Below are 22,242 nucleotides of genomic sequence, written 5' to 3' on the forward strand. Positions count from 1 at the left end.
CAGTGGGGCTAAGAGTCCCAAAGGGAAAGGACCCATCAGGAGCCTTGTCAGCCTACATCACATGTAGCTGTTCATCACCATCTCTTTCTTTCTCTGAAAAAACTACAGAACCCTGCAACTATCCAGAGCCTTCCAGCAGGAAGACACTGGATAAACAGTTTCCATGAAGGCTGAGGGAGCCTTCTGCTACCAGAGAAGGGGCGCTTGATTTGAGTAAGCCTGGTCTCCCACTGGGAGATGGATACATACAGCTTCTGGTGGTGGTCCTTCTCTCCAAAACCTAATGTAAAGGCTCCAAAACCTGAAAGAAAATTAGCTGGAGAGGAGAGGAGTGCTAGAAATAAACAGAGTTGTTTGCAAAAGACAGTTCCTAACAGAACACACAAACCGACTGTTATTCCCATGAGGCACTTTGCTCTCACTGTCAATAACACGTCCCAGCGCTCTGAGGCTGACATTTGTCAATGCCAAATTTGATCTGGGAGCCTGGCTGTGTGCAGTCACCACTGCCACCTCTGTCACTGCCTTCTGCAGAGAACAGCAAAAGCAGGAACCAACAGTGAGGAAGGAAGCAATGACAAAGATTGTTAAATAAACCTCTGTTTTCTAAGATCCTTTTTCCCAAGGGGTTTATAAAACAGAGATGAGACAAACATTCAACCACTGCTCAAGGGTAGCCACATTCTTGAGACAAAAGATAAGCTAGTCAAGAAAGAAAAGCAGAAGAAAAGTATTACAGGGACAATTTTATGAGAAAAGTCTCCTCTCCCGCCTGTGCCAGTGAGCTCTCAGACAAAATCCAGCCTTGCCCTAGAACACCTCTGAGAAAAACAGGAGTTAATGGAAAGCACCACCTTTGCTTTGATTACTTCAAATCACACTTGTACCTGTCAGCCAAGACCCCAAGTCCTGAGGCAGCACCTGCCCAGACATCCCTGTTGCTCAGGCCACCCTTACCAATGCATGGTTCTGACTTTCCTCTTCCATACTGGCCAAAGTCCAATTATGTGGCAAGAGGTTTTGTTTCATATTTACCTCTTCTCCTTCCTGGACTGATGGGCCTTATGAAGACAGGTTACGATCCCATTAGCTGTCATTTTTCTGGAGGAAATTCTGGATTTAGCTCAAGGCACAGATGCACAGAATGAATCCTCTCCCTGCCTACCGAAGCAAACCCCATTAGGGCTGCCCATAGGGAGAGAAAGAGAAGCAGTGCTAGGGTTAGATTTGGGGAAACTGCTCTCCCTGACTGTCCTGCAAACAACTTGTCTATTGTTTGACCCCACAACCTCCACTTCAGTCCATGGAAACCCTGGACGCTGGGTTTCAGATCAAACAGAGAGTGAGATCAAATCTCTGACTTGTAGAGTGGGAAGGGGCAGGTGATGAGGTGGGACTGAACAGCTAATTCAAGGCACTATGAAGTCAAAAAAGTAATTTACCTTGGTATATATTACACTTTGGAGGAGATGAATGGGAAGATGCATTTAGAGAACAGAGTATTGGTCAATTTTTTAATTTCAAAAATATTAGAAAAAGATCAAAGCCCTTTTTTAAACTGATTCCTAAAGCACCACTGTGCTTGTGGGCAGTAAGGGCACAGCTTTCACTTTGCAGTTACCTTTTAGGCACAGCAAGGCACTGAGGTGAGCTGAACCAGCTGACACCTTTGCATCAATAATTTAAACATCTTTGCACAGATCGGGGTGAAATGTTTTGTTGGGTCTGCTTTTTATTTTGCTGGTTATTTCTAGAGCTCTTGTTTTTCATCAAATTCAAGCTCAAAACACACTCTCATGGGGTTTGTAGCCCTTGTAGTTTAATTTGTCAAGATAACAAGACTTCTGCCATAAAACTGCCTACCCTGTGCTTGTCATAACATTAGACCCAGTTGACAAGTTCCAACCAGATTTAACAGTTGTTAGAAACCTCAAGGATATCAACTACCTATGATTTTCACAACAGTTAGTGAAAGAAAAAAGACAGGAACGCAGGGTCCCCGCTGAGTAGAAAGCTACAGGGAATAAGACGCAACCAGTGTTAAATATCAGATAAAGCACACAAAAAAGAGACATGAGAAATATCCCTGGGGCAGAAAAAGAACTACTGCTTTACCAGCCATGGTAGAAGCCAAGTATCAAGGCAGCAAACTTCATTAGCTCTGTGGCTTATGAAGCGGCTCATTTCTAAAATCCAGTGATAACCTTGACTGTGTAGCAGAGACCAGCAGAGGTTCTGTGGGCTCCCCATTTTGCTGCCTGCTCTGCCCAACACCACATCTGTGGGATGCACACTGGGCTGTGTGGGAGTCCAGCCCAAAGGGATATCTTTAGGGAATACAGGACCTGCCTTAGCATATGCTCCTATTTGAAACCAGGCAGCCTGTGGCTGAAAGCGTAAATAAAGTTAAGCTTGACTTGCAGAGTTTATGATACTACTTAGACAGCATAACTGTGAGACCAGCTCAGGCTGTGTACATATTATTTCATGTTTTAAAAAGTTACTACAGCTCTTGGGCCAAAGACCAAGACACACTTATGACCTTCCCAGGCTCCTTGCAGTTCCCAAATGGCTTAGGGTTCAATGGACTGCAACAAGACTGATGCAATGGGTGCTCCTGGCTCACTAGTGATGGAGTCAAGCAGCAGCAGCAATTCCTAGGACTGTAGGATCACTGAGGTAAGAATGGGATGCAGCCTCCTCAGGGCTCTGACCAGAAGTATCGCTGCCCATCCAACCCCACGGGCTCACAAGGGGCTACACAGACCACTTGCTTCAGCAAATGACAATCCACATCTTCCCTCCCCAATCTGCTGCTTCTGCTCATTTCTTTCCCTGCAGTGACTCACATAGATGTTTTTTTCAGCTGTTCCCAGACCGCTCTGAATAAAGGGGCTCACTGGGGTCAGGCAGGGCTCTCTCTCCACTGCAGGTAAAAGCATCCTGCTGTTCTCTGGCTGCTGCTCCCAAAGAGACTGGTAAAGTTTATCCTGTTAGGATTTCACTGGCACATTGGCAGCATGGGTATTTTGATTTGACTGTTGTCTGCAGTTTTCTAAGTCATCCAGTTTATTTAATTCATAATTCAATTTCTTTGAACATGTTGTTTACTGCAGTTTGTAATAACCTTCGACTCCTGGTTTTTAGCCAAAACCTTTACACCTGAGCTGCAGTTATCCAACATGGTTATGGCCATTCCTTCATCTCTTAATTTTCTCAGCAATATTTGCTTTATTACATGTACTGCAATTTAATAGTCCCCTGTACTGAAACTGATCCTTCCTTAGGAAGATCTCAAAGTACTTACAACAGTAAGACCATTTTAAAGCAAAATGTTATTGAACACCAGTGTATGTCATACATCAAATACAGGTGCCATGCTGAGAAGGATCCCCATCAGCAGGCAGAGATGATACAGCACAGGGTGGGGACATGCTGTGTGGAGAGTCACACGTGGTGTAATGCAGAGCAGAGAGCAAAAACCACCCAGGTCCTGAGCTACAGTTCAACCAGCATTTCTTTTGCTCACAACATCATGGCTCACAAGTCAGCCCATGGCACTGGCACCACCATGCTGCACAGTCCAAGCCTTCCCTTCTTTACCTTTCTCCCAGGAAAGAGGAGGCAGGAAACAAATAATTTCCATTTCTGTAAGGTGTTCCTGGTCCTCCTACCCAGCCAACATCTGGCCAAGCATCACGTTCCCAGTGCCAAGCCCTAGTTCTGTTTGGAAAATATATCCTTGGGCTCTTTGGGTGTGGGAGATGGGGGCTTTGTTTGCCAGTTAATCTCCCTGTGTCAGCACTCAAGGCCCCATAATCCCAGTCTGAGAGCACTGACCTCATGTCACTCCCATACCTCTGGGTGACTGTGGACCCATAGGGAAGTTTTACAACCTCCCACCACTGGGGTTTCTTTAAACACCGCAAGAAAACAAACAGGGTTCCAGTTCATCCCAAAAACCACAGCTGTCTGCCCCAGGGAGGTGTAAAGGGGGAAGGAGTGCTCTGAGGGATGCTCTTTGCTGCCTGGGAAGCCAGGCTTTATGGTCCTCCCTGCCCTGCTGCTTGTGGGCAGAGACACAGACAGCTTTATTCCTTCCTGCTATGTCAGCGCTGAGATCAGACCCAGCAGGGCTGCGTGGCTGTGGCCAGACAGCCACCCGGGTCCCATGCTGGCAGGGCTGGGAAGAGGCATGGGAGGAGGAAGCTCTGAAAGGCAAATACAGCTGTGGTTCAGCCCATGTGGATGCATTGCTCCAGCAAGGCAGATTCCAGCCCCAAGCCCCTTTGGCATTGCTGTGGGAGTTACAAACTCTCCCTCCATGCTGCCCAGTACCTGCTCTCTGTCATTGAGAGCAGTGTCTGGTCTTGCAGACCCTCTGCCAGGGCATGAGGGCACATGGTGGGAGCAAGAACAGCTTGCCAGGGCAGCCCTGTTGGTGCACGTGTCCACACACAAGCACAGCGTGTCATCCCCAGCACGGAAACAAACACTCTGACTGCCAGAAAGGGGACGTGGAGGGCCAGCAACAGCACAAACCAGCACACAGGGTCAAGTCAAAGGCCTGCTGGGAAAACAATAAATAAAGGGAACAAATAATATTTAGCAGGCCCATGGTTGCCTTCCCTTCTCACTGGGAAGCAGCAGCTCTTGCTGGCCATGGAGCAGCAGCAGGAAGGGGCTGAATTTGGAGAGGATCTGGGGCTCTGACCCTTTCCCCAGCACATTTACAGGGCCCTTGGTTAACTCAGCAGGTCACAGCCCTGCAAAATGGACACACCTCTCATTCTCCTTGTGGTGGCCTAAGAGGCTTATCCTCAGCACAGCCTTGGCAGTAAGAGCCGCTCCAGTCCAAGCCAAGAGCCAGACATCAGCATTCTCCTGCTCCAGCCACAGGAAGAGTGGACAGACCCCAAAAAAACTGGGGCCATCTTCTTGTCTTGCTTCCCCTTCCTGTCATACCTGTTGGGAAGCAAAACCCCTGGGGGAAATCTGCAGGGCCAAACACTGCTCCAAAAAGCCACAATCAGGGGAATGGGTGAAAAAAACCTGAGAGGAACATAGGGAAGGATATTTGAAAAGGAATGCACACCTCTGCTGGCCTTTGGCACCTCTGTGCTTTCCTGCCCCCAGGACTGGGATACAGCCTCCAACTTTGAGGGCCATCAGCACACCCGGGATGGATGGAAAACAGCTCATCACAGGAAGTTCTTTCTTTTTTTAAAGACTGGATAAAGTACAAGCACATACAGCAAGGTGGTGGGTTTTCTGGAAATTTTAAGAGGAAAACAAGAGTGGGAGGTTTTGAGAAACATTTGCTGCTTTTCCAGTGACAGATACACTCAGAGGCTGCTGAGTTTAACTCCTCCATTCTCACTCATTAGATCTAATGAAATTTAGCTAAAATCACTTGAGACTTGATACAAGTGAAAGGAGACTATTACATTTCTTCTCTTTAAAACAAACCCTAACACCCAGCTGACATTTTATGCATCAAGCCCATCAGTCCTCTCTTTAAATCCATCTATTTAAATGGTGCCTGGCAGTGGTATGAAAGCATCAAGTAACAGAGAGCCTGCCAGCACCTGAAAAAAGTTCTTTCAATGACAAGTTTTAAACATTTAAACCTTACTCCTAATCTGAATTCCTTTCATTTCAGCTCTTCACTGTGCACCCCTCTCCTTAACCATACTCACAAATTTCCAGCATTTTATACTGAAAGAAACAATTGACAAAATTGATAATTGCAAAGGGTGGAGTGAATCAAATTAGAAATTATAGACCACCCCAAGACTGCCTTTTGGTTAAAACACAACCCACTCTATGAAATAAGTAAGAATCTTCTGGATCAAAGAAAGTGCAATCAAGGTGGGGGGGTGAGGGGGGGAACTTTGGCCATAGTTATGGCTGACATGCTAACATCATAATATTATATATTATATATATAAAAAATGAAGTATGGGGTTGGGGTTTTGGTGGGGTTTTTTGTTTGCTTGGGGGCATACAGTTCAAAATTGATGATCCCTTTGGTGGTTTTGCTCTTATCTGCTTGTATTTGAGCAGAACTGGACTTCATTATTCAAAACTTCCATTTGGCAGTTTCTCTGTAGAGTCTGATCTGCCTGTCACATGCAATTCATTTACCGTTTTAATTATAAGCACTTCATAGATTTAGAAAACAAAAGTGCAGGAAGATTTAGAGCACTGTAGACTTCATGGCCAGAAGAGACCACCATCAATCAGCTCGCCTGAGCTCTCATAGGCAGGATTTCCCAGTTCTGTCCAAGGTCACTTGGCAGGTGAAAAGCAATGATTTCCACACACCAGCCTGATATTCTGACACTTAATCACATCTCAGCCGCTGCTGCTCCCCTGACAGAATCTGATAAATAATTCATCCCCTCTTTTCACCTAGTTTTTCATATACCTTAGAGAAGTTTTGATTTTGTTCCCTTGTATATTGTTTGCCCTTTGTTTAAACCTCCCCTTGAGATGCCTTACCATAAGGCTCAGACTAGAGAGGGTATTGTTAATGTTTTTTTTAATTTCCAGAATCCCTTCCCAGGCTCTAAAGAATCCTCCATTTTTCCGGGCAGTGCAGGATTGTGGGTAAACAATTACATCTCCCTGTCCTATGAGCACAAACCAATTATTATTGACTTGGTCCCAGAGGGCTGGCAGGACTCACACTGTCCCTGCACAGAGTCAGAAGGGCACAGACACACACATGTGGGGCTTGGGGCACTAATCTGTCCCTCTGTGATGGGAAAATGAAAGAGAAGCCTCAAAGCCTGCTACTCAGTGCAGCTGGATAGTTAAAGTTCACTGGAGGAAGGCAACCACTGCTGCTGACTCCTGCCTTTCCCACAGAAGGGAAACATTCACTGGGGAACGATGGAGCTGGGGAGGAAGGAGCAAGTTTTCCTCCCCTGGTTCATCAGAGTTTTCCTCTTGCTCTGAGGGGTTACTCTGCTTTTCCACCAGTGCATTAGCATTTTCCAGGCTGGAAGGAAACTGTGCTTCTAAAGCTCAGGCTGTAATTGAAAAAGTTTGCCAGGGCGGACCTAATGAGGACACAGCCAGGCCCAACCATGCCACGCCTGAGGTGGTTTAATTCAGTCCCCTGGGCAACACAGCCACGGTAACAACAGGACTTTTCATAAGGGAAGGAGAACAATTCGAAAATTATTTCATTTCAGAAGCCTCTTGCACCTCACCAGCATGAACAGAGACAAAACCACTGCAAACACAGACCTGTCCTAACCCCTTCTGAGTCTTGCTGCACCTACGCACCGAGGGAGCAGCTGTCCTACCCTCCTTCTGTCCACAGGAAACAATGGAGCAAGAGAGGAGTCAGCACTGTAAAACAGGCTTCTCAGCCCATGCTCAGGCACAATCTTGACCAGAGAGTGACTTCCAGAAAGCTGAGCAGGAACTCTGATTCCTTCCCATGACAAAAACCAGACTGCCTGGAGCTGGAAACCGGACAGGTGTGTTTACCTCCCCAGATCAGAAGCTGTAAATCAAATTGACTCGCAGGGAGCAACGATGCACCCTGGGCACAGACAGGGCCCAGGGATGCCCTGAAGCCCCTGGCACACTTCTATACTGCCCCATCACCAGGGAAGAGGCATCCTCTCTTCTTCATCAGGGAGGGCAGGATCAGCCAGAGCCATACCTCCCCTAGCATGTATATTCCAATTCACAAAATTAAAAACCAAGGCAACAGTGATGCTAGACCAGAAGGAGTTAATGAGGTTACCAAGGGTTTTGCTGGCCTATTTTCCAGGCAGGCACCCTTTAATCTCCTTTGGAAACACCTTCACACAAAGGCTGGTACAGCAGCTCAGCTGGAGCCAGGATTTAACGTGGAAGAACTTGTCCCAGAGAGATTAAAAGCAGCAGTCGGGCGCTGACCCTCCTGTCAAACAGGCAGGAATTTCGCACCAGGGATGGGAAGGCAAGGAAGGCAGCCAGATCCTGGGGACTGCTGCTGCAGCATGCCACGGCTCCCACCATCCATGCATCCAGCATGCTTCCCAAGGAAGCTAGAGCAAGTGCATCAGGAGCAGGGCTCATTCCCACAGGCTGCCAGCACAGTGCAAGGCAGACCCCGGGCACCATCTGCCTCCACAGCAGAGGAGCCTCCTCAAGGAAGAGGGGGGACAGCTGGCACCACTCATGATGAAAGGTTAAATCCCACTGCCCATATCCCTGAGCAAGTCAGGCTCAACTCAGACAGCAAAACATGGTAACAGCACTGGAGGGCAAGAGAGCAGGGACTATCAGAATACATGCCAATACCACAGCCCAGCCTTATGGCCACAGAGAACGAAAAGAGGAGTCAGAAGGAAGAAATTGGAAGAAAGACAGTGGGAAAACAAAAAGGAGGAAGTGAGGGCAGCCACAGGAGTCCATGCAAGCACAGCTCAGAAATTCAGTCCCCCATCCACCTTACCTGAGGGTCCCCAAGGCGACTGATGTCTGGATAAAGGTAAAAGAGGATTCCCTGGGATGCCCCAGGCAGGGAGACTCCCCTGATGAGCAGAACAATCAGCATGATGTATGGGAATGTGGCTGTGAAATACACCACCTGGGAGGGGGATGAAGGGACAAGTGTGAGAGAGTGACATGGGCCAGAGCACCCAGTACCAGCTGGCAGCACTGCACTGACCCCTGGGCTGGGAGACACAGGCAGGGGACACGTCAGGCTGCTTCACTGAGCACCTTCCTGTCTCCTGCAGTAGAAAGAAAGGCATTTTAAAATGCATCCAGAAAAACTGTGACATGTCATTGCATGTCTGGAGCCAGAGAAAACCTTTCTAGTCCGAAGAGCAATTCAGACCATGAGCCAGGCTGTCATCAGGCTGGAGTAAGAGTAGCTCTACTGAAGGCACCAGTGTAATATCTACATGTATCAGAGAAGGAGCTGCCCTCAGTACCCATCTGCACCACCCTACTAGAGATGTGTCTGAGTCTGAGTCACACACAGACAGTCTCTCCTCCACAGCATTTAGTGGCAAGGCTGAAGGGATGTACAGATAAGAGGTACACCATGAAATGTGACTGCCACCAAAGGAACACCAGGGACAGTGCTGGGGTCCCCAGGTCAGGGCTGGCATTGGCAAAGAGGTCATGCCCACCTCTCCCCACTGCAGTGACTCACAGTCGCTGCCTCTGACGGACCCCTGCACAATTACCCAGCAGGGGTATTTCAGGCAGAGCAGGGGAGCGGTGGCAATTCTGAGGAGCTGCCACCAAGGATGCAGACCCCAAACAGAACCTTTAACCTGTGTCCTCTTCCTTTTTATGCCAGTAGCCCGGTGAACAATGCAGATGTACACAGGTAGGACTGAAATCCCTTCCTCTAGCAAAGGAGTCACATCCCTTGGGGGAAAACTGGAGACCAGAATCAAATAATCCTTTCAGGGACTTCACCTCTAGTAAATGTAACACTCAGTTTGGGGATTACCAGGGTAGTGGCAGGACTGTTCAGGCTAATTGCTGTAGCATGCCACCATGCCACCACATTAGAGTCTGTGTTGCCCACACAAACTGGTATCAAGGGCTCACGCAGCCTCCCCAGAAACTGAAGTACTGTCATTAATCCCTACACAATGCTTCCACACCTTCAAGAATTATTGACCACCTTGAAAAGAGGTTGTTCAGCCCATTTTATCACGCTAGGCCAAAAAAGAAATGTTGCCCTTTCAGGTTTTTCCTGTGTGGACGTGCTGAGTGAGGACTTGCACCAACATGCTTCACCTGAGTGCTACCCTACAGCTCTTTCCTCAGCCTTGGCAGGTGCACTCTAGAGAACTAAAGCTCATCTCTGGAGGAAGTGCAAAATGATCCATTATCACACCTGCCCATGCATCCAGAGTAAGTTGCTTCAACATCCACCTAAAGCCCATCCCATAGTGGGAGTTACAGGCTGTGCTGCAGCTATAGCAGTTTCTGCATTGGAGGAGGTCCTACTAAGAACAAGCACATGATTTCCCTGGACAGTATGACCACTTTCTGCACCTGAGTAATCCTTATGATCTGAGTGGTGGTTCAAAAAGGGATTTTTTCTAGATACACTCCTCACTGCAATGTGAGTCCTCCTCTAAGTCAGGACACGCACACTTCAGTAATTCAGAAGGATTTGAGAGATATCATATCCTTGAAAAACTACAATACTAGATTATCATCTCTGCCTTCAGCTCCAGGTTTTCTGGGCATTTCATGTGCCCTTCTCTATAAATCACAGCAGTCTTGGCTAACAACACAGAGGGCAGTGAAAACACCTTCTTGCTGGGGCTCAGGATTGCCTGAGATGTGTGTGTGAGCAAATCCATCCCCATCCCTCTGAATTTGCACCCTGAATGCTGAAGAAACCCATGGACAGCATCCTTCATCAACACCAGCAAACACCATCATTCATTTCATTCTCAAATTTTCAAGGAGCCTCTGATTTAGAGCTCTTCAGTGACAGTTAATCAAATCTCCAGGTCCTGCGAGTTTAATCGTCGTTCACTGTATTTACCACACAACCAAAGTCTTCCTTCAGGAAATAACAGGATGCAAGTCTAATCTTTCTCAGCCCATGAAAGCAAGATGAAAAACAAATATCATAGGAACAACTCATTGCCCTTGAACCCTAGTGCCCATTCTTCTGGGATGCAAGGTTGCACATTCCTGGCTGAATCTCTAAATAACATCAATTTCAGGAGCTCAGACTACACACTGGTACTTGTCTGGCATACTGGATTTGGATTTCACATTTTGGTAACATCCTGTGTGCTTTACAGCTTGTGCAAACTAGTGTGTTAAGCTTTTCACTCACCAGTCACTCATCTCCTCTGAGACCAGAGACCTGAATCTGGAGAGTGTTTTGCTGGGTTAAGATTGCCAAACTTCTATCTAACAACAGGAACATCTGGATCCAATGAGGTATTAGTCAGTGCTTGGATCAGACCCAATCTTTTTATTTCTTGGGCATTGCTAGCACTAACTACATCACTAGGAACCTTGCAGGGATCAGTGTGATTGTTCTGTCACATGCTGGTCAACAGCATGAAGGGTTTTATTTGAATCTGATCCACATGCCTAGGCAAAGTGGTTCCATCTGTGACAACCTCCTGCATCTGTAAGTGCTCCTTGGGTTTGGGCAGGCCCTGTCTTGGAGGATGCAAACTGCTGCTGTCCTGAGTGGGGCGATTTCAGCTCATGTTGTTTGACTCTCCACAGGCAAATCCCCAGAAATAAGGTGTAGCTCTTCCCCAGTGGGGTTGTATTCTCACAACCATCATTTTAGTCAGATTATTAAATATGTGGAGGGTTGATAAACCTGTGGACACTGTTGCATCACTGAAAGAAGGTTTCTGTTTTCAAGATCTCACCATCACTAGTACTTTTTGCTAAAAAACATTTGCATTTAACCTAGAACTTCTGTCTAAAATAGATCAAATTTGTACTTGGCACTTCCCACACTATGTTTGCTGTATCTTAGTATCATATTTTCTGTTATTAGACTGCCTCTGCTTTCTTTTACCAGGCCACCACAGCAAGCAGTTGCTCTTTTCTTCTAATTTTACTCCATGGAAACCAGAAAATATCATCTCTGCAAGATGCTTGATTTCCCTGCCATGTTTCATAACCCAGACCATTCTGGAAGCAGAAGAAACTGCTGACATCTGTGCCATCAACTTGATGGAAATGGGTCCACCTAAAATTTACACCTCATCACACATGATGTCTTGTTCAAGACATGCAGATAAGACACCATTTAGGAAACACACTAAACATTTTCATTTTCTTCTGTTCTTGCTGGCTCCTGACAAAGCTGGCTGGGAATGGGGTCAGGAGGTGGTAGCAGAAACTGAGTAATGGGGTCAGTGCAAATGACAGTGGCACACTTGGCAATGGAGGGAGCATGGAATGGAGCTGAACAGTCACACCAATCCTTCCCCAAAAGCATTTAAATATATAACTCTTTGGTGACTAGTGTGGGGAACAAAAAAGGAGACCTTTATTGCTGGAGAATATGAGGAGCTGTATGAAGAGTTGGGACAAACAAAAAGAATAAAGACCACCCCATGGTGATGAGGCAGAGAGAGCTTTGGGGCCAGAGTTACCGTTGTTTATATCTAATGAATGTGAAGATTTTCCAGCTGCACTTGCCAATAGAGGCAAAAACATGCTGCTTGCTCACACTGTGGTGGGAGGGAAGTGAACATGCAACCACCCCATACATGGGAAGACTGCAGAGTCTCCTGGGCCTGTGGATGGGGAGGGACCAGATGGGTATATACATCTTGGAAGGTAATGCCCTGAGATGCCTCAGTGATCTCATCCTTTCCTACTCAAAGCACAGAGCCTGGCTCACACTCCTGCTGCAAGCTGAGTCCTACAGGCTCCTGTCAGCTTACACAGACAGTGGTTCCCAGGGGATCTCCAAGACCTCTCTGAACCTGTAAGAGGTGAGTAAAACAAGCACTCCAGCTATGATCAAGGGAAGAGGCTTGACCTGAACCAAGGACTCACCTTGCCTGTGGACTTGACCCCTTTCCAAATACAGAAGTAACAGATGATCCACGCCAGTAAGAGACACAGAGCCAGTTCCCAGCGGAGACCTCCCAGATGCTGGATGCCATCAGAGATCTTTAGCACTCGCCTCCTGCATTGAGGGGAAGCAAAGGAACATGCAAGTGTCACTGATGCTGGCCATTAAGATTTCCAACATCCCCCTTGGTGTTGCCAGGTGGCTTTGGGAAGAAGAGCTGTCTTACTAACAAGGTTCAGGTCTGAGCTGCAAGCCTCAGAGGAATCAAGCAGCGCTCTCTCCTGAAAAATACTGTCAGCCTAGAAGATCACACATGGACACTTGCTTCTATACTCACTCCAGGGCTGACCTGTTGGACTAAGATATTTCTTCTTCTGTCCTCTTCCACCTTTCATCTGTCTTGCCCCCTGTGGTAAGAGCTGTTTCTCTGCAAGATCATGCAACACCCTGAGCACACCAGCTCTGCCTAGGCCTTTTCCATGCACATTACGAAGTTCACCTACACTTCTGACATGCATCAAACCTCAAAGACAAGGATAGACTGCACTTGTCATGCAGAATTCATCAGGACCACCCAAGAAGCAATGCTGTCCAACCCCTTCTCCACAGCACACTTTTTCTCTCTTTAGAAGCAGCTACCTCAGGACACAAAGGCGCACAGCATCCCATTCTGTGACAAAAAATCCTAAGGCATCACAACCAAGACCGCCACAATCCCCAGTGCACAGTCAGAAGAGGCCATTTTGGCCACTCTTTCAACCAGTGTGGAGATAAGATCCTGGGCTGGACAGACCTTGGTTCAGATAAGGTCAAAAAATAGCAACTTTCTATATCATGCATATGTCAACTCTTTCTCATTACTTGCAAAACTAAAGACTCAGCCTCCTTCACCTCCTACACCACACAGATGGATCTGAGTGGGAAATTCCATGGTGTAGTCCTGAAACACCAAGCCTAAGACAGGCAGCGAGGGACACACACTACCTTGGAACCCAACAGCATTGCCCACCCTGCTGCAAAAGACAGTGATTATCCCAAAATAGAGGTTGTGCTGTTGGAGAACCACAGTCTAATACATTCCATTGCCCTTCCTGTCCCACAGCCTTGTGGTGGATTGAGAGGATGAGAGAGGGGTTGGAAAAATCACACTGCTTTTCAACATGCATTTGATCACACTGCTCTTTGTCTGCTTCTGAGGACATGGACTATGTAACCAGTGGGCAAAGGGTGCCAGTGGACCATAACTAACTGGGCACTGTACTGCAGCCAAGAGAGGCCTCTGGAGCCTATCAGCCCACTGACAGGTCAGAGCTTCTTGAAGAAGCCTCCTATCTCCCTGCCCAGGGAGGCCAGGAACAGATGCTGTCAGAAGCAATGAACAGTGGAAATTTCCAATCCTGTGTGCTTATTCCCCAGTAACACAGGGATGGTCACAGCAGTGATGGAAACATCAACCCTTTCAGCATTCAGCCTCAGGAAAAGCAGCCTAAGGCAGGACACTATCTAAATTACATGTGTGCAGCAGGCAGAGGGAGAGCACAGGCTCAGGGAGCATGCAGGAGACAAAGAAAATTTAAAAACTTTGAAGTTTAAGAACAGCTTGCCTGTGCTGAGCCAGGGATGCCCTGGAGGTACCATGTGTGTGCTCCAACCACCAACAGCACCCAGCAGCACTGCTGAGGGTGGCAAGGGCAGAGCCCTCCATCCTTCTAAATGCACTAGTGAAATGCACACCAGCAGCAGAGGTGTGACTGGCACAGTCTAGAAGCCAGGGCTCAGTGCTTAACTGGGCCTGTTCTCCCAGGGAATGCTCAGGACCATCAGAGATCCCAAGCCAGCAAGCTTTCATGCCAGAAATAAAGCTACTCTGTACCTCAGGTCACTAACACAAGGGGAGAAAAGGAGAACACAATGAAAAAGAGGGAACAAATTTCAGTGTGAAGTAAGCTGACCCTAGCACTTCAATTTCAGTTTTGGTGAGTTTCTTTCCTCAGGATAGCTTGCCTATTAGTCACTCTATAGTGAAAACATCACTTCTTTTTCTAATTTTACAATGAGACTAGCTCACATACAAAAGTCACCACCCACCATGCCAGAGCCTCCTGAGAACATGCTGGCATCACACAGTGGCATGGATTGAAAGAAAAGAGGTCAGTGAGACCAGGAAGGCCAAAAGGTCCAGAGGGACAGGAATACAGCATCAGAGGAGGACAAAGTTAGACGTCTCTGAGGCATGCTAGTACAGCTCCAGATAAACACCATGAGCCCAGCAAGGTTACCCTTGACTGAGGGTGCCCCTGAGAGCCTTCACCCTGGCCTGGCCAGCTTCCTCTCTTGTGTCCTCCTTTGGCAAGGATGGGCTAATAGGATGTCCCACTGCAGGGTTTTCCCCTTGCTCAGGGAAAATATGTCTGAGACGAAAGGAGTGTACAGGCCTATCCTTTACTTACTCCCAGAACTCAATGACAGGAGAGGTGGCATTCTCGCTGGTCACATTGAATGTTGAGTTCGCCTTCTGGAGCTCCATGCAGTTCCCTGTGGGAGACACCCAGGGAGAGAAGGAGCATAAGCAGCAGTGCCTGGAGTACAAGAGGATCTGAAAAATCCCTCCCTTTCCATCCACAGTGGTGCCACTGATTCACATTGGGACAAATTTCGTATAGTTCCAAAGGTGCACAAAACAAGATTGCTCCAGGGAAAGGTTGGCAAGAAATCTAAAACACTTAAGAAGATTGCATTTAATTTTTCCTTCCAGTGGGCACAGTCCCGGCCAGCACTAGGTCTGTGGCTAACACACGGAGCAGGATGACTGGAAGATGCCAAGAAGGAAGGTGCTCCTGGTGGCTGAAACCCAGAGCAGCAGCCACCAGGGAGGGCACCACTGCTTGGTACTGGCCAGGTGCTGCAAGTGGCTGGGCAGTGGTGTTCTCTAGCAAACATCCAGAACAACTGAGCCTCGTCCTCAAAAGTGCCAGCAGCACTGCAGTGACCCAGCAGTCCCCACCCCCATGTCCCACCTACACAGGGGCAAGACTCTCTCCTGAAGTTTGGCCCTGGGCAGCATCAGGTTTCCCTCAGCCAGGATGTAGTGGAGGATTGGGAGGGGGCTCCACACCCACCTGTGTTCCACTCATGGTCACAGCTGCCCCAGGGGAGGTCGATGGTGAATGAACTGAAGAGATAAAACAAGGCCCAGGCCAGGACAATGATGTAGTAGAAGTTCAGCAGTATGACGATGACCTGTGAGGCGTAGCCAATTCCTGCAGAAAGTGAGTCCCAGAGGCAGGTGACCAACATGCCAGAGGACAGGAACAGGGCTCCCTTTGGGAGGTGCTCACCCAAAGTTTGCATCTGCTGCTCTGCATGTTGAGCACACTGCTGGATGAATGCCAGTGGGGTGGCCACCAGAGCCATCATCAACAGAGATTTTCAGAGAAATCCAAGAGGCTGGATGACTGTGTTGAAACAGTGCTAGAAATGGAGGATCTGACTTCTAACAATTTATTAAGAGAGCTGACACCTTTCACCACTAAGGTTTTAAGCCATCTGCAAACTCAGGAAAATGACATATGAAATAAATGAGATTGACTTCAAACAACAGCAGTATGTTTTAGATTCCCCATAACCACCAGAACCATTTTCTCCATTTAGCTCTTGGAGGACAACCTTGATTGGCCACAAAGCTCCTGGCCAGAGCTGTGGCCACGAAGAAGGAACCTGGGATGTAATGTAATGATGGGAACTGACTGGAGAAAAAGGTGATCAATTTTTCCAGCAGTAATTTTGGAAAGGGGGCAGGCAGTGGCCCTCCAAGGCTGGGGAGCAGGGGTGGGCAGTGGATACGTGGAGGTACACAACTATCCAGGCTGTGGGGAGAGACATCATTGATCATCCCCCCCAGGGTCCCAGAGCCTCCCCACCTTGCCATGCCCCCCCAGGCTCACCCCACTCACCTTCAAAGAGGGGGCAGATCCTGCGCCAGGCCGTCACCCCTCCTTGACTGGTGTACTGTCCCAGCGCTGTCTCCAGGAAGAAGACAGGAATCCCACAGGTGAAGAGGAAGATGAGGTAGGGGATGAAGAAGGCACCTGACAGGTTCAAGCACCAGGTAGAAAAATAAGCCGCATGGTGTGACTGGGGTCAGGCTGTCTCCAACCTGTCACCAGACAGATTCCTTCTGGGTGGGACAGCCTGGGAGGGATGGGGAGCTGTGGGCACAGGAAGGTGGAAAGGCTTTTCCTCACATTTCATCTCTTGGAGTGCCATGATTGCATGAGGAACTCAATGTTTACAGAAGATATAGAGGAAAAGTAAGTTTCTAGGCCTGATTTTTGTGTAAAAACTGAACAAGTTATCAGTAGCTGTACAGAAATTCAGAACACCCTGTTGTAAAGCCATGGAGACTTTTAATCAAGTTGGGGACTCCTTTCACACTGATTGTTCTGAATAAGGTGACAAACCCATGGATGCCAACACCAAAGCACAGAGAGGAGAACAGAATGACTGACATCTTCACTCAGTCTGTGGGTTTGCCCAATCTTTGCTCACAGAAAAGCAGCAGATATGCAAACAAAAAGCAAGTAGTGCAGGAAAGTATGTACTTCATGCCAGGCTGCCCTTCTGTTCAAGCCCTGTCATGAAATAGGCAGGGACAGACAAACTGCACTAGGCTTTTGATTACCTCTAATGTTAAATGCAGCAATGGTTTTTACCCCACGGAGAACAGGACAAAGCCCTGCAAGATGGTCCATGCTCCTGCTGCATCAGGTGCCACTGAGGCTGCTCAAGCCCTGCTGCAAAGGTGGGGACACAGGTTAGAAAAGAGGTAAACCTGAGCAGAAAGCAGCAGCTTGGCTGTGGTGGGCTCAAAGGGTCATGCAGAGTCACAGGTGGCAACCCATCCAGGCACTAACTGTAGCTTCCCTGCACAGACCCTTTTTCTGCTGGTGACATGCTGTCTTTGGGCTCAGGTCAGTAGGGGTGTATGGGAAGTAACAATCCCAGTGCACAAGTAAACTCAAAACCAAAGAGATTTCACTAAGAAGCTTAGATAGCATGCAGGGGCAGGAAGAGGGAAGGGGGGCTTGAGAGACTGGCCAGGATTCCCACCCTGCACTTATCTCAGCCATGTACAGAGCTACAGCCCTCTCCTTTTTGCAAAAAAATGCATGTGCAAAATAGGCAGGGGAGGCATCTTGGCAGCATCCTGTGGACAAACAGGAGTTGAAGGGATGCTGAGTTACCAGTTGGGCCCAGTGATCTTATAGGTCTTTTCCAGCCTTAATGGCTCTGTGATACCTGGTAGTCCCAGGACAGCAAGCAGCAACTGTCCACATGCTGTCCCTCTACCAGTAAACAGAAGTTGGTGAGGGCAAATGGCAAGGGAAATGGTTGTTTCAACACCATCCCCTCAACTCTCAACGTGCATGAAATCATATCATCATAAAAGTTGAGTCTATTTCCAGATTTTTCTCATTAAAAAGTTTGCATTTAACTAAACTGCACCCATGGGATCCCAGGAGAGGTCTCTGAGGTGGCAGGTCAAGCTTTCCAGCCCAGGTTTCCCTTATTTGCAGCCTGCAATCTGGCCTGTCACCTTCCTCAGCACCTCTGGTTATCTCAGGTTTCAGGCAGGTTTCAGGCTTTGAAAGTCTAACTGGAGGGTCCTGACACGTAGGCTGTGAAATAACATAGAATTATGGTGGAGAGAAGGAATGATTTGCAGAGACATGTTTGGGCCCAGGTCTGTGATCTGCCCCAGTTTCCTCATATCCCAGGTGGGGGGACACCAGGGTGGGATGGCCCCAGCACTGGCCCCAGTGCTCTCCCCATCTCATTTCAGCTGGCAGAAGGCTGCTGCAAGGAGAAAAAGACAAGAAGAGACATCCAGCAGATCTGCCCTGCATGGTGACTCTGATGACGGGGTGGCAGGGAGGGCAGCACTCACTGGGGGGCTGCAGACAGGGGTCCATCAGAGTGCCCAAGCAGCCCCCCAGCACTGGGCTGACATCCCACCAGTCCAGCGCCATCCTCCTTCCCTGCAGCTGAATCCTGTTGAGAGCAAAAGAGGAAACACTGCCAAATGTGTCCTCTTCATTCCCCTCCTCATGTGCAGGGATGGCAGCCGTGGTGGTCCTTGGGACTGGAGGGTTTGGGGAGCACCGGGGTGGGGGATGTAGTGCTGCAGCCACACCACCAGACAGGCTTCCCTGGTATTTCCTAATCGGCGGGGCCAGCCCGCCCAGGGAGGGCCTGACCCCACCACAGGAGGTGAAAGCAAGAGCAAACAAGAGCAAAAAGAACAATTTTTTGCTCTTCTTTGTTTTTCTTCCACTATGTAGGGCCTTGGTATCAGGCACTGAGCACTAAATATGTAAGGGACTACTCTTTCTTTGTTATGTGACACTGTCCCTAGAGAAAGGAAAAGCGACTGGCTCTTTGCATAACTCAGATTTTGCAGATACCTTTTTCATGAAGAAGCTCATATTTAGGCAAGCAAAGCAAGAGCTGAGAGCAGTTTTCACCACTGCCTACACACAGTTCAGTGTGGAAAGAAAGTCATCCAGCAGGGCAGGTGAGTGATAGAGCTGGCACAAGAGCTCATGGTTGTAGGGTGGCCATGATGGACCTGGGGCTGAGAATTACATAAAGCCCCTGCACCTTATTTGAAGAATGAGAGAAACAAGTGCCTGGACCACCCTTCTCAAAGCAGTAAAGGACAAAACCTCTGGCAGCTTTTAAAAGTAATTTGAGGCATTACAAGGCACCGCCTGGGGTAGTCCAGGTTCCATGAGGCAGGAGGGAGCCTTGTGTCCTGCACAGCCTTGTCACACTGCTCTGCCACAGGAGAAGTCTTTCAGGAAATGTTTTCCTTTCTGCACAAGAGTCTGATGCCCCATCCTTGCTCTAACCTCATGGAAAGCGGACCAGAGATGAAAAATCTGCCTGAGACTTAACACTCCTCATAGCCTCTGACGCTTCACAGGGCTTTGCTTCAGGCCCATTTCTTCAGGGAAAAAAGGCTGAGAACCCTTTTGTGTCTTGCCTCTGCTGTCCAACCACACACAGCAGCTCCCCTTTCCCCGGAGCTCTCCCTGAACTCTCCCCTGGCACCCAGAGCAACAGGTGCCAGAACAGGATTCCAGGTCTTGCTCCCATTGATGGAATAGTACCCAGGAGGGCTGCAGCAGTGGGAGCAGACACAGCTCAGCAAGCAGCCAAGAAACATTTCCCATAGAAAGAGAAAATGCAGAAAACTCTCCTTTTTCAACAGGGAAAGAAACTGCCTGACCACCTGGTGAAAAGAAACAAGCACTGAGCAGAGCATGGCGTGAAAGTAGCTAAACAGTGTTTAATCCTCTTTTATGCCACTGGGATGAAAGCAGTTTAGTGAGGCCCATGAGACTACCCCGAGCTCAAGCCAGGGGATTTCAGCCCCACGTCCCCAGTGCTCACTCCCTGCCAGCTCCCAGCCAAGCACTGTTTCTCCTCTCCCCTGCCCTTCTGGAGGGCCCAATTAGCAATTAATCACCAGACGGGGAGAGCAGCTCCCTCTCTCTACATTTCACCAAGCCAAATTTGAGAAAGAAGGTTTTCGGATTTTTAAACTATTTTCTCTCTTAAACGGCAACAACAAACTAAAAGTAGGCACAAGGACCTGCCAAAGCCCACTGCTCACCTGCAAAGTGATCCCAGCTCCACTGCCAAGCTGCAGTACGGCCTGGCATGGTGGGGCATCAGCCACTGGTCACTGTGGAGCACAGCCTGAGCAGCACTAGTGTGCTGGCAGCTCAGTGCCAGCAGCAACACCCCACTCCCTGTCTCTGCAACAGGCACATCCATCAGCACACCTCACAGCCCTGCCGTGGGGATCCGAGGCAGGGGTCCCCCTCTCCCATACGCTTGCAGCTCTGGCAGTTCAGGGCCAATGGGGTACCATGGGATGCAGGAGGTGTGTAATATTTCTACACTGAGGTGGGGAAAACCCCTTCATTCTGCCCTATCCCGGCCACCCGGCTCCAGTGCCCCAGAGACACCCCTCCATGGACACAGACAGGACCAGGACCTGTGGCCAAGAGCTCCTTGGAGTCCCCCTGAGCCTCCTGAAAATGCTGCAGCTTCTCACAGTGCTTGCAAAGACATCAGTGCCCCATGGCCTCCCACAGTGCTTCCTGCTCTGCCACCAGCACCCACTATCTGATTTGCACAGTGTAGCTGGTGCCCCTCAAGGAAGCAGTGTCTGAAGGGTTCAGAGGACCAAGCCCCTTCCCTGCTCTTCCTGCCTCCCTCTGCAGATGGCCACCCTCCTCACCAGCAAGACCAGAGCTCCACACACCTCAGAGAAACATAGCTATGGCCATCAGAAACCCTGGAACATTGCCATCCAGTTATCCATGTCCCACTGGGTCACAGCAGCCCCTGCTTGGGCCCTAGATGGTGGCACCATGCTGGCAGGTTGGCATCCTCTCTTCAGACTCATGACTTGGGCATTGCTGAGAAGCTGCTGTCAGCACTGGGCAGGGCCAGACATGGATGTCACAGTGGCACAAGGGATCATGGAGGGATCCTGGTGCCAGGTGCCCCTCAGGCTGGCCGGGGCTAAGGCTGCACTTACCTCCACCATTCTTGTAGCAGAGGTAGGGGAAGCGCCAGACATTTCCCAAGCCAATAATCTCCCCAGCCACAGACAGGACATACTCCAGCTTGTTGTTCCATTGACCACGCTCCAGGGTCTGGACCTCCTCCTCCTCTTCCTCCTTCTCCTTTTCCATGCCAGGGTGTGCGGGCAACATTTCACCATTGCTGACAGCACCAGGGACTCTGTAATCCATCCCACCTTCAGAAGGAGTTTCATTCATTACATACAGTACAAGCCATGCAATGAGACAGAAATTTGGGCTATGGGAGGCAAGAGAGGGGCAAGGACATGCACACAATACACTTGTCAAGCTGTTCCTCTCTTGCTCCTCCTACAGATTCCTGCTGGCACAAGGTGCTAAAACCATGTGCACACTTTCTCTACTGAGTCCACAACTAGTCCTTAAAAGCCACTATTAGTTTCATTATTTAAAACTCACTTATCTCAAAACACCACTGCTTCTGGAACCCCATCCTCTAAGCACAGTTACATAGAGGACCCAGTGGCTCAGCCAGGCTGGAGCTCCCACCATGGCAGGAACAGGGCTTAGGGCTGGAAGGGGATGACAGTAGGAAAAATACTTGACAAGGTATTTTATAAGGGTTTCTCTTCTCTCCTATTGCTGCTTACCAAGGTCTGGTTTTACAGACCATGCAATGAAAGCCACAAAACACAGAGAAGTCTTAGACACAGGGAGAAGATGAACTGAAATAATAGAGAAACAAGTTTCTCCTTTCAGTGGCAGCAACTGTTGCTGACAGTCTATGAGGCTGTGTGAAAATGTGATTTTCAGAATGCTGCTATCCTTCTAACAGAGGAAGAGAAAAGGTGCAGAAGTCATGACCACCTGGGATCTCACCTCACCTGTCTGTCCCTCCAAACATCTGCCCATTTCCTGCCAAGGCTCCCCACAGTACTGCTCTCAGGAAGCTTTGACACCGTCTCTAAATAGATCTGTGCTAAGAGAAGATGAGCAGGGGGTAGGTGGCACCACTCCCACTGTCCCACCTTCCCCCCAAAACCTCCAAGAAGATGCCTGTCCTCCCAAGAAAGC

At 48.7% G+C, this 22,242-nt stretch overlaps 1 protein-coding gene across 2 annotated transcripts in view; it reads right to left on the reverse strand.

The window, feature by feature from the left end:
• The window catches only part of LOC139670071 (sodium- and chloride-dependent GABA transporter 2), a 33,528-nt gene that overhangs the window by 10,568 nt on the left and 718 nt on the right, over nucleotides 1-22,242 (reverse strand). For both annotated transcript variants that reach the window (XM_071551222.1, XM_071551223.1), the window contains exons 2-7: nucleotides 21,165-21,386; nucleotides 16,504-16,638; nucleotides 15,670-15,810; nucleotides 15,001-15,085; nucleotides 12,532-12,664; nucleotides 8,462-8,596 (exon numbers count right to left, since the gene is read on the reverse strand). In XM_071551222.1, the coding sequence (XP_071407323.1) occupies nucleotides 8,462-8,596; nucleotides 12,532-12,664; nucleotides 15,001-15,085; nucleotides 15,670-15,810; nucleotides 16,504-16,638; nucleotides 21,165-21,381 (846 nt within the window). In that variant the 5' untranslated portion in view covers nucleotides 21,382-21,386. The remainder of the gene's footprint in view (nucleotides 1-8,461; nucleotides 8,597-12,531; nucleotides 12,665-15,000; nucleotides 15,086-15,669; nucleotides 15,811-16,503; nucleotides 16,639-21,164; nucleotides 21,387-22,242) is intronic.

Source organism: Pithys albifrons, chromosome 3, assembly GCF_047495875.1.
Source record: "Pithys albifrons albifrons isolate INPA30051 chromosome 3, PitAlb_v1, whole genome shotgun sequence".
In the NCBI taxonomy this organism is placed as follows: Eukaryota; Metazoa; Chordata; class Aves; order Passeriformes; family Thamnophilidae; genus Pithys; species Pithys albifrons.